Genomic DNA, 16,853 nt, shown 5'->3' on the forward strand with positions numbered 1-16,853 from the left:
TGGATTTGCCAACGGTCGCCTTCCAGGAGATGTCCCCTGTCCTCTTGCTCTGCCTTCCGGGGGGCGCACATATAAAAAGAAATGTGCGTGCACCTATGTATCATATTTTAGATCCCACATATAAGTGATACCACATGGTATTTGTCTTTCTCCTTCTGATTTACTTCATTTAGTGTGATAATCCATGTAGCTGCAAATGACATGATCTCACTCTTTCTTATGGCTGAGTAATAGTCCAGTGTATACGTGTACCACGTCTTTATCCTCTCCTCCGTTGATGGACATTTACGTTGCTCCCTGTCTTGGCTATTGTTCATAGTGCTGCTGTGAACCTTGGGGTGCACATGTCTTTTCCAATTAGAGTTTTCTCTGGATTACTAATTGACTTTGTGACACCAGACAGACAAATAACCACATCCATCGGCCTCTGTTTCCTTATCTGTAAAATAGGGAAACTATTACCTACCTCTTGGGGTTGGTTTGAGGGAGAGACTGTGGTAGACCAGTTGTTCTTTACTACACTAGGCAATGAATTCAGCTTTGTGTTTATATCTCAGATGTTGAATGATAGTCACATCCTACTTTGAAATTCAGATATGTGCTTTAAAAAACCAGCAGATCCGTGTTATCAAAATTTGGGGGCACTTTTAAGGACCTAAGTCCTCCCTCCTCTGCTCTGGAATCACACCCACATTGATCAAAAAGGCCACCGGAGGGACTTCCCTGGCGGTGCAGTATTTAAGAATCTGCCTGTCAACGCAGGGGACATGGGTTCGATCTGTGGTCCAGGAATATCCCACATGCCGTGGAGCAACTAAGCCCATGCGCCACAACTACTGAGCCCACGTGCTGCAACTACTGAAGCCTGCATGCCTAGAGCCTGTGCTCTGCAGCGAGAGAAGCCACCACAATGAGAAGCCTGCGCACCACAATGAAGAGTAGACCCCCGCTCGCCACAAGAGAAACCCCACATGCAGCAATGAAGACCCAACGCAGCCAAAAAAAAAAAAAAAGAAGGCCACTGGATGCTTTTTCCAAATGCTCAGTGTTTATTTGATTCTCTCTCCATGCCCTCTGGTAGGACAGACATTTCACAGATACTGAGGTCCTATGACACGAAGGTCACAAGCCTACCTCAGGCAAATGCAATGACCAAGTTAAAGTGGACACACAAGAATCACTACCTATGAGGGCTTTATGAAAATCAGAAATCATTATCCATCTTTGAAAAGGAACCCCTGGGCACAGCTGGACCCTAGAAAGTTCCTCCATCAGAGTGAGTGTGGGTGGGGAGGGTTTTTACGTCTTCAGCTTTTCCACCAGTACCGGTCATCTTCCGCAAAAGAATACCAACCGTCACCAATTACAATGTGCGGCTTGAGTCGCTCTAGCTCCTCCAGAAGCCTTCTTATTCGAGCAGGGTATTGCCATTTCCACAGCCTGGGGAGCAAGAAGGGGACTTACTACTCTGAGAATTTGCTTCTGACGCTTCTCCCTTCCTCAGAATTCCTGGACACCCCACCAAGGGTCTGAAACCTCCTCTTGCACTTTTTTTTTTTTTTAATTTTTGGCCACACCACACAGCATGTGGGATATTAGTTCCCTGGCCAGATATCAAACCCCCGTCCCCTGCACTGGAAGCACGGAGTCTTAACCACTGGATCGCCAGGCAAGTCCCTCCTCTTGTATTCTTGAGGAGAAACAGTGTGTTCCCCATAGAATGAAAGTCAGTCCCTCCTTGTAAAGGAACTCTTTACAAGGCAGACACTACACTGAGTTTTTACAGGCACCTGTCCCTCATAGCTTTCTGAAGAGGCAGACATGGTTATTCATCCATTCACGAACTCCTTCCTGAGAACTGACTTTGTGCCAGGTCCTGTTACAGGGTTTAGAGGCACAGTGATGAACAAGGCAAAATCCCCACCATCGTGAAGCTTATATTCTGGGAGAGAGAAACAGGTATTCAAATAGACACATGGTATCGTCCCCATTTGACAGATAAGGAAACAGCCTCCTGAAAGGTCCATTAGTAAAATCTAGGTCTGCCTCTTCTCATCTTTACTGCTAAGTTCCCTAAATCACAAGCTTATCTCATCAAAGGCTACATTGCCTCGTGAGTCACCAACACAAATATGCCCCTTTTCAACACAGCCTTCTGCCTTTTCAGCTCGCTCGCTGAAGCGATCGCTGAAACCGTTCTCTTTGGCCGCATCAAGATCTCCAAATCCACTGAGCCATGCTTTCCAAGCCACCCTCCCCCTCAGATTTCACACCACAACCATCGTGTTCTTTCTGGTGACGTCCATCAGTCAAAACTTGACCCCTGGATAAATCCACCTGCTGTACGCTGGACCATACAGGAGAAACCAGTTAGTCAACCGGGAAGTTTGCTACTGATATAAATACATCACAATCAACCACAAGGGGCCTTCTGTGCTGCCACAAGTTTTATGTTTCTCCAGTCAGGTCTTTACTTCCCTCAATCACAGCTGTACTTCTTCACCTCCAGGGGTGCCCTGAGCATGAGGTGCTAAGAAGCAAATACATTTTCTATCGTCAAAATTAATTCCAAAAAAAAAAAAAAAAATTAATTCCACACCCGGTCACTCTCTCTTACTCTTTTGTTTCCTTCTTGGCGTTTACCACCTGCAGTAATCCTGAACATTAAAAACATTTAATGGTGGGAAAATACACATAACCTTTACCATCAGAACCATTTTTCATCGTACAGGTCAGTGGCACTCAGTCCATCCACACTGTTGTGTAACCTTCAGCACTGTCCATCCTTATAACTCTTTTCATCTCCCCCAGCTGAAACTCTGTCCCCGTTAAACACTAACTCCCCGTCTCCCGCTCCCCAGGCCCCCACCATTCCACTTTCTGTCTCTGTGGATCTGATGAGTCTAGGGACCTCACCTAAGTAGTATCATGTAGTATTTGTCTTTCTGTTACTGGCTTATTTCACCGAGCATAATGTCCTCAAGGTTCTTCCACGTTGTAGCATGTGTCAATTTCCTTCCTTTTTAGGCCGAATAATATTTTATGGTATGGACAGACCACACGTCATTTATCCATTCACCCATCAGTAGATACCTGGGTTGCTTCCACCTCTTGGCTATTGTGAATAATGCTGCTATGGACACAGATGTGCAAATATCTCTTTGAAAACCTGCTTTCAATTTTGTTGGGTGTATACCCACAAGTGGGATGGCTGGATCCTATGGTACTTCCAGTTTTAGGGGTTTTTATTTTGAAGATAAACATTTTATTTGTATGTCATCCCTCCACGCTCCCCAAACCCATCCCCAGAGGAAACCCCATGGTACCAGGCACTGCACCCACCCTGTATCCACAGCACCCCAGACGGTGCCTGGAACACGGTGGGCACTTAGCGGTTGGATAAAGATCTGGTTGATGAGACAAGGTCTCAACTTCTCAGATCAACTGCTTCTCCACCAATTAGTGTGCCTGTAGCAGAAGGAGGTTTGTATTTCAGAAGACATCGCCCGGGACTTACCCGATGGTTTGTAGATTAGATGTGGGTTGTGCAAAGGCCAAACACAGCTTTGTCATCCCTCTGGGACCGAAATTGTTCTGCATCAGGTTTAGGCTGGTCAGGTGCTGATTGCAGGAGAGGGCAGAGGAGAGGGCCTCACAGCCATTGGAGGTCAGTCCACATGTCTCCAACCTTTAGAGAGCACAGCACAGCCAAGGAATGACCCCAAGATCCGGATCCCTCCTTTAACACATGTTTGACTTCCACCACAACTTTAAAATCACAGCGGGGGGCTTCCCTGGTGGCACAGTGGTTGAGAATCCGCCAGCCAATACAGGGGACATGGGTTCGAGCCCTAGTCCAGGAAGATCCCACATGCCATGGAGCAACTAAGCCCGTGCACCACAACTACTGAGCCGGTGCTCTAGAGCCCGTGAGCCACAACTACTGAAACCCGCGAGCCACAACTACTGAGCCTGCGTGCCTAGAGCCCATGCTCCGCAACAAAAGAAGCCACCGCAATGAGAAGCCTGCACACCACAACGAAGAGTAGCCCCCACTTGCCACAACTAGAGAAAGCCTGCACACAGCAACAAAGACCCAATGCAGCCAAAAATAAATACCACAACGGAATACTACTCAGCCATGAAAAAGAACAAAATCTTGCCACTTGCAGCAACATGGGTGAACCGGGAGTGTATTATGCATAGTGAAGTAGGTCAGACAGAGAAAGCCAAACACTGTATGTTTTCACTTAAATGTGGAATCTAAAAAATAAAATGAATGAAGAAAACAGAAATAGAGTCATAGACACAGAGAAAAAAACCAGTGGTGGGGGAGGGGCAATAGAGAAGTAGGGGATTAAGAGGTACAAACAGCTAGGTATAAAATAAATCAGCAGCAGGACTTCCCTGGTGGTCCCCTGGTTAAGAATCTACCTTCCCAATTTTTTCAGATTCCACATATATGCGTTAATATATGATATTTGGTTTTCTCTTTATGACTTACTTCAGTCTGTAGGACAGTCTCTATGTCCATCCACATCTCTACAAATGATCCAATTTCATTTCTTTTTATGGCTGAGTAATATTCCATTGTATATATGTGCCACGTCTTCTTTATCCATTCATCTGTTGATGGACACTTAGGTTGCTTCCACGTCCTGGCTATTGTAAATAGTGCTGCAATGAACATTGGGGTGCATGTGTCTTTGAATTAGTTTTCTCTGGGTATGTGCCCAGGAGTGGGATTGCTGGGTCATATGGTAGCTCTATTTTTAGTTTTTTAAGGAACCTCCATACTGTTCTCCATACTGGCTGTATCAATTTACATTCCCATCAGCAGTGCAAGAGGGTTCATTTTACTCCACACCCTCTCCAGCATTTATTGTTTGTAGAAACAATGTAGTTTTTAAAAAATATTTATTTATTTATTTTTGGCTGCATTGTGTCTTTGTTGCTATGTGTGGGCTTCCTCTAGTTGCAGTGAGCGGGGGCTGCTCTTTGTTGCCGTGCGCGAGCTTCTCATTGTGGTGGCTTCTCTTGTTGCAGAGCATGGGCTCTAGGTGCGCAGGCTTCAGTAGTTGTGGCATGCAGGCTTAGGTGCTCCACGGCATGTGGGATCTTCCCAGACCAGGGATTGAACCCATGTCTCCTGCGTTGGCAGGCAGATTCTTAACGAATGAACCACCAGGGAAGTCCCAAAACAGTGTACTTTAATTAAAAAATACTTTATTGCTAAAAAATGTTAATCTTCTGCACCTTCATCAAGTCATCAAAGTTCACCAATCTGGAATTAACAGATACAAGCTACTGTATGTAAAATAGGTAACCAACAAGGACCTACTTACTGTATAGTGCAGGGAATATGCTCAATATCCTGTAATAACCTATACAGGAAAAGAATCTGAAAAATAATTATATATATAATGTATAACGGAATCACTTTGCTGTATACCTGAAACTAACACAACATTGTAAATGAACTATATTTCAGTTAAAAAAATTAGAAAGTATAAAAAGCTCATTGCTCACAGATCACCATCACAAATATAATAAAAATGAAAAAGTCTGAAACATTGGGAGAATCACCAAAATGTGACAGAGACACAAAGTGAGAAAATGTTGGAAAAATGGCACTGATAGACTTGCTTGATGCAGGGTTGCCACAAACCTTCCATTTGTGAAAAACACAGTATCTGGGAAGAACAATAAAATGAGGTCTGCCTGTAATCTACTTTCTGTCTTTATGGATTTGCCCATTCTGGATATTTCATAGAAATGGAATCATACAGCATGTGACCTTTTGTATTTGGCTTATTTCACTTTAGCCTAATGTCTTCAAGGTTCATCCACATTGTAGCATGTGTCAGTGCTTCAGTCCTTTTTTTAAAAATTTTTTATTTTACATTGTATTGTTGATTTATTGACACAATGTTGTGTTAGTTTCAGGTGTACAGCAGAGATTCAATTGTGTATATATATATATTACATATATATATCCCTTCTTTTTCAGATTCTTTTCCCATATAGGTTATTACAGAATATTGAGTAGCATTCCCTGTGCTGTACAGTAGGTCCTTGTTGGTTATTATATATATATATATATATATATATATATATATTAGTGTGTATATGTTAATCCCAAACTCGTAATTTATCCCTGCCCGCCATGTTTCCCCTTTAGTAACGATGTTTGTTTTCTATGTGAGTCTGTTTCTTTTTCATAAGTTCATTTGTATCCTTTTTTTTAGATTCCACATATAAGCCATATCATATGGTATTTGTCTGTCTCTGTCTGAATTCCTTCACTTAGTATGACCATCTCTAGGTCCATCCATGTTGCAGCAAATGGCACTATTTCATTCTTTTTTTATGGCTGAGTAATATTCCATTGTATGTACTGGCACACTGTTTTAAACAAGCCTCTGGGGTGATTCTGATGCTTACTAGGGTTTGAGAACCAGCCATGTCATCATTTGCTCTTTGGTCCACCTTTCTCACTAGACCATAAATGCAGCCACTCCATGAGCTATACATGTCCATACCTCCACCATGTGGCCCTGTGCTCAGCACACACGGGTTTTCCAGTAAACATGCATCTATTTAGTTCTCACTACCTCCAGACCCTGTTCTCAAGCGTTGGCTATTTAATTCATCCATATAAAGGAGCCCAGTTGGAATCTGTGCCTCAGTCTGTTACTCTGCCATGGTTGTATGCTGTCTAATTTGATGGAATTGTGAAAATCAGAACACGGTCTTTGTTCAAGCGACTTAACGTTTGGGTCGCCTTCACTCTGTGCCCAGCCCTCAAAGAGGTGATCCCAGGAACGTACCCAAGTCTCCTCAGAGAATTCTTCTGTTTCAATCCCTCACACAGCGCTGCAATCCCGTGGTCACCCAGGGCATTGGCGGCTAGATCCAGGCTCTTCAGGTGTTGACTTCTTGTGATGACATAGGACAGATTCTTGCAGCAAGCGGCAGTGAGACGGCAGTTTACCAATCTGCAAGAGGAGGGAAGTGGGGGTGGGTGGGGGAGAGAGAGCGTGAGAGAGAGAGAGAGAGAGAGAGAGAGAGAGATATGAAGAGAGAGAGAGAGATGGAGAGAGAGAGATGAAGACAGAAAGAGAGATGAATAGATATAGAGAGATGGAGAGAGAGAGGGAGAGAGAGAGAGGTTGAGATGAAGAGGGAGAGAGATGGAGATTATTGAGCGAGATTTAGAGAGAGGGACAATATCTGTACCTTTTGAGGAGAGCACCACAGTGGGATAAGGTTCAGAAACATTAGTAGAGATTCCCCTTGTTCCTTCCTAACTGGCGATCTTTCTGTCCATCCCTGTGAACAGCTTAGGACAGTTTATCATCTCAAAAGACATATAATAGCAGAGGGTGGGGAAAGTTTTTGAAGAGACTGGAGGCATCTTCAGACAAAGAAATGAGCTATCAGAGCATTCTTTTCACCTGAAGATGAGATAAACATTCTCCCTGGTGGAAGGCAGGGAGAGAGACGGAAAAAAACACGAGTAGAAATTGGTAGAGCCTCTGACAAAGGGACAGAGCCCTGAGAGGGACAGAAAAGATGATAGAAGTCACTGAAACACTAGGTAGGGTTTGGGATCCAAAAGGAGAAGGGGTCTTGTGTGTCTGTTCCCAGGAGGAGTGAGAGAGGGTGGAAATGGCCCCTTCAGTAGTGACTATATGAGTCATCTGAAGAGACATGACAGAAACAGCTCCGGAGTCTCACATCATCCACTTAGTGTGCTGAGCACAGAATGATCCCACTGGGTCCATCTCCATGAGGCATTCACATCAAGAACGAGGAAGGAGGGCTTCCCTGGTGGCACAGTGGTTAAGAATCCACCTGCCAATGCAGGGGACACGGGTTTGATCCCTGGTCTGGGAGGATCCCACATGCCGTGGAGCAACTAAGCCCATGAGCCACAACTACTGAAGCCTGCACACCACAACTGCTGAAGCCCACGCACCACAACTACTGAAGCCCATGTACCTAGAGCCCATGCTCTGCAACAAGAGAAGCCACCGCAATGAGAAGCCTGCACAAAGCAAAGAAGAGTAGCCCCCACTCGCAACAACTAGAGGAAGCCCACATGCAGCAACGAAGACCCAATGCAGCCAAAAATAAATTTAGAAAAAGAAAAAGAAAAAAGAACAAGGAAGGACTCACTTGTGAAGACCAGGTGGGAATGATCAAGTCTTAGAAGCCAGTATGGACCGATGGTGATGGTGAAGACCAGAAAATCTCCCAGCACTTAAGTGCAACCCCAAAGAAATGGCATCTCCAATGGACTAAGCTGAATTTTCTATACCATGCAGCATTAGGGCTCAAAATGCCAATTCCATGAAAAGAAATAGAAGAATTAATACTTGGGGGCTACTCAGAGGTTTGTGTACTATGATCTCTATCCAATTCCTTTCATTTGTTTATTTTTGGGGAGGGAGGGCTCTCAAAGTGATCCCACTTTTTGGTCCACTAACTCTACCTTTGTAATCGATCATAAGAAAAGGCTATCAAGCACACGGAGTTTGATAAGGTACACATGACTAAAACACTGGACATAAGCCCAGTGTCCAGCTTTTGGGGATTTTATTTATTAAATTTTTATTTTTTGGCCACACCACTTGGCATGTGGGATCCTAGTTCCCTGACCAGGGATTGAACCCATACCCCCTGCAGTGGAAGCACAAAGTCGTAACCACTGGATCGCCAGGGAAGTCCCAGCTTTGGGGGGTTTTAAAAGTTATTATGCACCATTAAATGGAATACCATATCGTGCTTCATTTACTATTATGATTTGCTTATCCTCAAGGACAGAATGTGAGACCCAAGCAAGGTTTATGTTCCTTGGGAGTTTTAGTTCCCCCTGGTGTATGACTGGTGGGGGAACTGCAGGAATATTGAGAGCCACACATGCCTGCCACATGGTAAGAATACCTGAGTGGAAACTGCTAGGATCCTTTCTTTGTGACACAGTCAATGCTGCTTATGCATCCGGGAGACATTAACTGAAATATTGAGTGATTATTGCTCGGTTTCAAGCTTAGAGATTTATTTCTGTTCATTGAGGTCCTTTAATTTTTTCTAGTTGGTTTAGTGATGGAATACTCCTAGTATATAAAAATGTTCCAATAGGGGTGAAGAAATTTGAGCCCCAGAGAGAAAAGGGATTGAGAGATAGACAGCTACCCCCCTCCCCCTCCACCCCACAAACAGAATGAATAGCTGAAGATTAACCTGGTGCAAGATGTTCTGAAAAGTAAAGAGGTTTTAGAGATCAAGCGTGTCCTAGAATCCCATAGATCCTTCCACGGGGCTCCCGTTCAGAATACTCTCTCTTTCCTTCCCATACTCACTGCAGTGTCAACACATCAACTTACGCAGGGTGTCCACTGGAAAGAATGAGCCTCAGTTGACCCTAGAACTAATTTGTGGTACCATCGCTCTTGACATTCTAGAACCTCAGGCCCCCAGATGGTAGAGTTGATCCCCAGCAACCAGGGAAACTTACTCAAGGTCCTGGAGGAGACAAGACGGCTCCATCATGACCTCACACAGAAGGTTCATCCCGTCATCTTCCAAGGGGTTCATGCTGAGGCTCAGATGCGTCAGATGTCTGTTGCCCATGAGTGCAAATGCAAGAAAGCCACAGCCAGCCACATCCAGGTTGCACGCGTTTAGTCTGCAGGGCACACACAGGGAAAGAGGACGGTCATACATGTTCCTCAGTGTGACCTCACGTGAGCAACTTCCCTCGGCCTCAGTTTTCTCCTCCTGTGGGTGTCAGGGATGGGATGACCGTGGAACACCTGGCACAGTGCACGTGCTGGATGCTCCTCAAGATCCATCTTTTTAAAATTTTCCTCCAGGGCTTCCCTGGTGGCGCAGTGGTTGAGAGTCCGCCTGCCGATGCAGGGGACACGGGTTCGTGCCCCGGTCTGGGAGGATCCCACGTGCCGCGGAGCGGCTGGGCCCGTGAGCCATGGCCGCTGAGCCTGCGCGTCCGGAGCCTGTCCTCCACGACGGGAGAGGCCACAACAGTGAGAGGCCCGCGTAATGCATAAAAAAAAAAAAAAAAAAAATTTTCCTCCATACTCAATGCATTCGCTTCCTATGGCTGCTGTAACAAATGGCCACAAACTTAGTGTTTCAAAAACACACCTACGTTATCTCACGGTTTTGGAGGTCAGGGTCTCACTGGTCTGGAAATCAAGGTGTCAGCAGGGCTGTGTTCCTTCTGGAGAGAATCTGTTCCCTTGCCTTTTCCAGGTTTTAGAAGCTGCCCCCATGCCTTAGATCTTGGTCTCCAGCCAGCAACTGTATCACTCTGTTATCACCCCTCCACCTGTGAGTCTCCTACCTCCTTCTTTCCTTTGAAGGACATGTGTGATTACATGGGGACCACCCAGATAATCTAGGAGAATCTTCCCATCTCAAGATTCTTTTTAAAAATTTTTTCTTTTGCTCTTTTATTCTATTCTATTTTATTTTTACTTTGGCTGCACCGCACGTCTTGAGGGATCTTAGTTCCCTGACCGGGGATCGAACCTGTGCCCCCTGCAGTGGAAGCACGGAGTCCTGACCACTGGACCGCCAGGGAAGTCCCTCAGGATTCTTAACTTAATCACACTGCAAAGTCCTTTTTACCATGTAAGGTATCATATTCATAAGTTCCGGGGATTAGGACACGGACATCTTGGCGAGCGGGTGGTGCTCACTAGTCTCTCTACACTGCTATCTCCGCATACTTACTCACTGGGGAACCTTAGAACTCGTCATAAGGTAGACATATGAATCAAAGTTATATTCTTCAACAGAATTTCTGGCTACAGGTATACCATTAATGCACGAATATTTTCCCCTCATGTGACGTTGTTGGTGGACTAATGGGTCAAAGAGGTGAAATTGCAGAGCTGGTTGTCGGCACTGAGCAGGGCTAACAGTCTCACATTCTTACCGTCAAACCAAAGATTTCTGATAGAAGAGTCTGGCAACACGAGGGGGCAGTATTTAAAACAGTGACAGGGACACCTACACCTACTGTAAAACAGCTAGAGTACACAGCACCCCCAGATATGTGTGTGTGTCACACACACTTTGTGGCTAATGATCCTACATCACCAGTACCCTCGTCTAAAAATCTCATCTCTCTTTTTTTTTTTGGCCACACGTCACGTGGGATCTTAGTTCCTTGACTGGGGATCAAACCAGTGCACCCTGCATTGGAAGTACAGAGTCTTAACCACTGGACCGCCAGGGAAGTACTGAAAAATCTCAGCTCTAATCCAACACTCCCCTGCCAGAATCTAACCTATGTAAACATAGGGACCACGTCTGCCTCTCATCTCTGTCCCTAGCAACCAAGAGTGTCTGCCCAACATAGGTGCTTAATAAATGGTCAAGCCTCATTATTCGTGGACTCTGCATTCCTGAATCCGCCTCCTTGCTAACACTGGTGTCCCCCAAAACCGATATTTGCAAATCAATAATGTGCAGAGCAGAGAAAACTTTGAGTTGTCGGTTGCACGTGCTCCTAGCTGAGGTTGGAATTTTTCAGCTGTCACACCATAAACAGGCATCCTTTTCACAGTCCAGTTAATGCCACGATTTTTTGCATTTTTGTGGGGTTTTTTGTTGTTGTTGGTGACTTCATTGTTTAAAATGGCCCCCAAGGATAGTGCTAAGGTGCTGTCTAGTGTCCTGAGGGTAAGAAGGCTGGGTTGTGTTTTATGGAGAAAACACATGTATCACATAAGCTTTCTTCGGGGATGAGATCTAGTGCTGTTGGCTGTGAGTCCAATGTTAATGAATCAATAATATGCATTAAATAAAGTGTCTTTAAAAAGAAACACACAAAACAAGGTTATGTATTGATTGCTTGAAGAAAATGTGACACAAGTGAACTTATCTATGAAACAGAGACAGACACACAGACATAGAGAACAGACTTGTGCTTGCCAAGGGGGAGGGAGGCTGGGGGAGGGATGGATTGGGAGTTTGGGATTAGCAGATGTAAGCTATTATCTATAGGATGGATAAACAACAAGGTCCTACTGTATAGCACAGGGAACTATATTCAATATCCTGTGATAAACCATAATGAAAAAGAATATATATATGTATAACTGAATCACTTTGCTATACAGCAGATATTAACACAACAATATAAATCAACTATACTTGAATAAAATAAATTTTAAAAAATGTGACCAGAGGCTCCCGGGGACCTAACCCTGTATTCCCGTAGGAGCAATGGTTCAGTATTCGCTAATTCAGCATTTGCTAATTCAGTATTCACAGCAACTTTACAGAACACAACTGCCACAAGTAATGAGAATCGGCTGTATTTCGATAAATGAGGACTTCCCACTGTAAGAAAACACAGAGGCGGAGGTGGAATTTTCCACGGAAGGATGAAATATAGAAGCTATCAGGAGGGGCAGGATGTGGCACTTATCAGGTCCCTTCGTCCTGACAATTTCCACGTTCCCCACTGCTTTCTGCTCTTTGTAATAAAACTACGAATCCTCGCAGGGCAGCGAGTTGGACTCACATCAGCCTCTGTAGACCACAGTTGGGAAGTTTCACGGCTCGACACAGCAGATTCATGCCTTCACTCCCCAGGCTGTTTCCTGACAGGTACAGGTGTGTCAAGCTCTGGTTCTTGGTAAGAGCCGAGGCCAGATCCTGGCAGTCAGTGGCTGTGAGGCCGCAGTTCCCCAGTCTGCAAGGAGAGAGTCCCAGAAAGGCAATGATATCTATTCTTAGATTTCCATCTCTCCCTCCCTTGCAAGGAAGGGAGAGAAAGGTCACCCCCATAGCTGACACGTCCTGGCAGATATCTGGTGATGTCACATCATGTCTGTGTTTAACTTGCAAACTCAACTCCAGTGATTCAGTCCCCAAATTGCACTCTGAAAGAATGAAATAATGCCATTTGCAGCAACAAGGATGGACCTAGAGATGGTCATACTGAGTGAAGTTAAGACAGAGAGAGACAAATATCATATGATATTGCTCATATGTGGAATCTTAAAAGAAAAGATACAAATGAATTTACAAAACAGAAATATGACTCACAGACATAGAAAACAAACTTATGGTTACCAAAGGGGAAAGGTGGCGGGGAGGGATAAATTAGGAGCTTGGGATTAACAGATACGGACTACTATATATAAAATAGATAACAAAGAAGGACCTACGGTACAGCACAGGGAACTCTACTCAATGTCTTGTAATAATCTACAAGGGAAAAGAATCTGAAAAAGAATATATATATATGTATATACATACATATATATACCTACATATATATATATATATACACCTGTACATTTTTTATCTGAATCACTTTGTTGTACACCCAAAACTAACACAACATTGCAAATCAACTATACTTCAAATCAAAACAAAACAGAACAAAGCAAAACAAAAATACTACTCTAAATATCGTGGGTGATTAAATCTTCCATCAACCACCATGGGCAGCGCCTGGGCAAAGCAAATCTGCTCTCTATCTGGCTGTTTTACTGTGGTGTGAGGTTTTGCAGAGATGGGTGACTTCCCTATTTAGAAGGACTTACATTTAATACACCATGACCCATAGATATAAACTAGATAGTCCACCACTTTAGCAAAGCTTAAGAAGCAACAGTACTTGAAAATGAGAGTTTAATAGTACTTCTCTCATGGGATTGTGACAAAATTAGATGAATTGACACATCTGACGTGCTTAGAGCAGTGCAGTGCCCATAGCAAGCACTTCCGCTGTATTATTGGTGGTGGTTCCTTTCGATGAAGGAAGAAATGCTTGCTGGGTTGGACTTGAAAGGGATCAGGACAGGCCACCTCAAAAATATGCTACTTTGACTTAAACAGTATTTTGAGCTGGAGGCAATTAAGAAAAACCAGACACAGGAGGAGCTCTCTGCCCTCCACCTATCTGCCTGAAAGCAGGGCACACATTTCCCCCACTTCCTGTACCAGGGAAAGAACAACCTTTATCACAGAGATAGAGGTGGCACTGAGGCAAGTCTTCCTATAATGCTTATTTTCTATTAGTTTCCCCCATTTACTTCCTAGTCACCTTCCCATAATTTATCAGCCCATAGAAGCCCCAAACCCCTTTCCTTTGTCTAGTCACTTCTCCACAGTTCATTACCTTTTGTTAAAATGGTATATAAGCTCCTGAGTCTAACTGCTTCTTCGGGTTTTTCACTTTCTTTCCGTGAAGGCCCCATGCGCGTTAAAAAAAATTAACATCAATAAAATTTGTATGCCTTTTCTCCCGCAAATCTGTCCATCGTCTGTTTAATTTGCAGGCCCCAGATACTGATCATAAGAGTGTAGAATAAAGTTTTTCTCCCCCACCCCTCCACAGGTTGATGGCCAGAAGGTATGTTGGCTTCCACTGTGATTTTTTTTTCCCCCTTCTGGGCTTGAAAGGGTAATTAGTGCCACTTGGTTTTCAACTTTTGCTCTGATTCAGAACCAAACTCCCACTGAAGGAGGATGCTCCTGCCATGGCACGCTTTGGGAATGGTGGGGAAAAACATCCTTGTCCGAATTGTGGGATGTCAAGGAGGAAATTCCCAGGTAACAGAGCAGTTCCCTAGGTATCAAACGGGAGCTCAGAGTTTAGTTGTGCCTTTTATTCCCTGTGTGCCCTGAGACAAGAGACTTCCCTTCTTCTGGATTCTGTTTTCCTTATCAGCAAGTGGGAGGGAAAAAATCCCAGCTGGTAGGTTTCTTGTGAAAATGATGTTAATGGGAGAGAACACTTAGCACAGAGCCTGGTGCTTGAGGATGCCATAGACGTCTATAGACGTCTATAGATGGTGCCATAGACGGTGCCATAGACGGCAGCTGAACCACAGTCCTACGTCTCTTTGGGATTTTGGCATTGGAGAAAGTTTCAAGTATATAGTACAGTGTTGTTAACTATAATCTGAATGCTGTATGTTAGATCCCCAGAACTTATTCCTCTTATAACTGGAAGTTTATACCCTTTGACACATATCTCCCCATTTCCCCAACTCCCAGCCTCTGGCAACCTCCATTCTACTCTGTTTCTTCAAGTTCAGCTTCTGCTCTGGTCTTTTATATCCGTTTGGAGTCAGTAGCAAAGACATAGATGTTAGTTTTTGGGTCTTTCTCCAACCTCCACATTGGGCTCTCCCATGAGGTCCCATCTCCCATTCTAACCCTCGGCTTACACATCAGCCAGTTCCCCTCCCTTTTCGCCCATGACCTGGATGATCTCAAGAGAAGATAACTCTGGTGAACAGAGTTCAACTCACATAAGCTTCTGCAGGGTGCACTGTGTGACCTTCAAGGCATCACAGAGAGACTTTATGCTCTGGTCCGTCACCTTATTTCCTGCCAGGCTCAGGGATTTCAGGCTGATGGACGTAACAAGCATTTGGGCGATCACCTGACAACAGGTGTGGGTTAATTCACAGTGATCCAACCTGCAGAGACAGGCAACGGGAGACACATCCTCACCTCTTCCCAGAAGCAAGCCATTTCCCCTCCTTCCCCGCACGGCAGCCACTCTGTCCATTTGGCTGGTTCCTGGATGCTGTTTGCTCTGGCCTGAGGGTCTGAGCATTTGCTATTTCTGTTTGCAACACCCCTTCTCATCCCAGCCCCAGGTCTTTTTGTGGTTCCATTTTCCATTCACTCTCCAGAGTGCCATTTCTTCTGAGTAAGTGGGTCTCACTACCTTCCTTAACTATGCCTGCCCTGCCCTACCCAACCCCATCCTCTTGCTTCAGTATTATTTTATTCATAGCAATTATCAAAAGCTGACATCTCATATATTTATCTGACATATAACATTGTGTAAGTATCAGGTGTAACTTGATATATTTATACATTGCAATATGTATACATTGATTTGATACATTTATATATTGCAATATGATTGCCAGTGTAGCAGTAGCTACAACCTGTATCACATCACGCGTTATCATTTCTTTTTTTATTTGTTTTTGGTGGGAATAATTAAGATCTAGTCTCCTACCAATTTTGATGTTTATAATACAATACTGGGGCGTCTATAATCATTATGCTGTGCGTTAGATCTCCAGGACCTATTTATCTATTGGCAAGTTGATACCCTTAAATAGTATATCCTCTAGGCCTGATGCGTCACGTAATCTGCCGTTTTGCAAGTAGCTTTACCATCTGAAACATGGAGATAACCGCTACCAATCACAGTGGTGCTTGTGAGGATTAAAAGAGTAAATACCGCAGCCAGGCATTGCTCTAATCGTGCAAACCTGTTCTTGCTTTTACCTGGATGCAGAGTTGGACTACATTTCGCAGCCTGCCTTGCAGTGAGTATGATCACACAACTGAGTTCCTGCTAAGAGAAATATGAGGGGAAGTGATTTGAACCACTTCTGGGTCAGGTCCATAAGACCTCCAGGTTTCCCCAAGCTCCCTCTGCTTCTATAAGCAGACTGCCTGTGCCCAGCAGGGTCTTGGAAGCTGTGTGTTAACAGTAGGACCTGGGCTTCCCTGGTGGCGCAGTGGTTAGGAATCCGCCTGCCAATGCAGGGGACACAGGTTCGAGCCCTGGTCCACGAAGATCTCACATGCCGCAGAGCAACTAAGCCCGTGCACCACAACTACTGAGCCTGCGCTCTACAGCCCGAGAGCCACAACTACTGAGCCCATGTGCCACAACTACTGAGCCCGTGTGCCACACCTACTGAAGCTCGCACACCTAGAGCCCGTGCTCCACAACAAGAGAAGCCACCTCAAGAAGCCTATGCACCGCAGCAAAGAGTAGCCCCCGCTCACCGCAACTAGAGAAAGCCTATGCACAGCAAAGA

General features: G+C 44.6%; 1 protein-coding gene across 1 annotated transcript in view; it reads right to left on the reverse strand.

Annotated features, from left to right (window-relative positions):
• Positions 1–1,307: 1,307 nt before the first annotated feature.
• The window catches only part of NLRP5 (NLR family pyrin domain containing 5), a 29,891-nt gene continuing 14,345 nt past the window's right edge, over positions 1,308–16,853 (reverse strand). The window contains exons 6-11 of the mRNA XM_065899306.1: positions 15,312–15,482; positions 12,566–12,736; positions 9,524–9,694; positions 6,831–6,998; positions 3,518–3,688; positions 1,308–1,440 (exon numbers count right to left, since the gene is read on the reverse strand). Coding sequence (XP_065755378.1) covers positions 1,308–1,440; positions 3,518–3,688; positions 6,831–6,998; positions 9,524–9,694; positions 12,566–12,736; positions 15,312–15,482 — 985 coding nt within the window. The remainder of the gene's footprint in view (positions 1,441–3,517; positions 3,689–6,830; positions 6,999–9,523; positions 9,695–12,565; positions 12,737–15,311; positions 15,483–16,853) is intronic.

This window comes from Phocoena phocoena, chromosome 20 (genome assembly GCF_963924675.1).
Source record: "Phocoena phocoena chromosome 20, mPhoPho1.1, whole genome shotgun sequence".
In the NCBI taxonomy this organism is placed as follows: domain Eukaryota; kingdom Metazoa; phylum Chordata; class Mammalia; order Artiodactyla; family Phocoenidae; genus Phocoena; species Phocoena phocoena.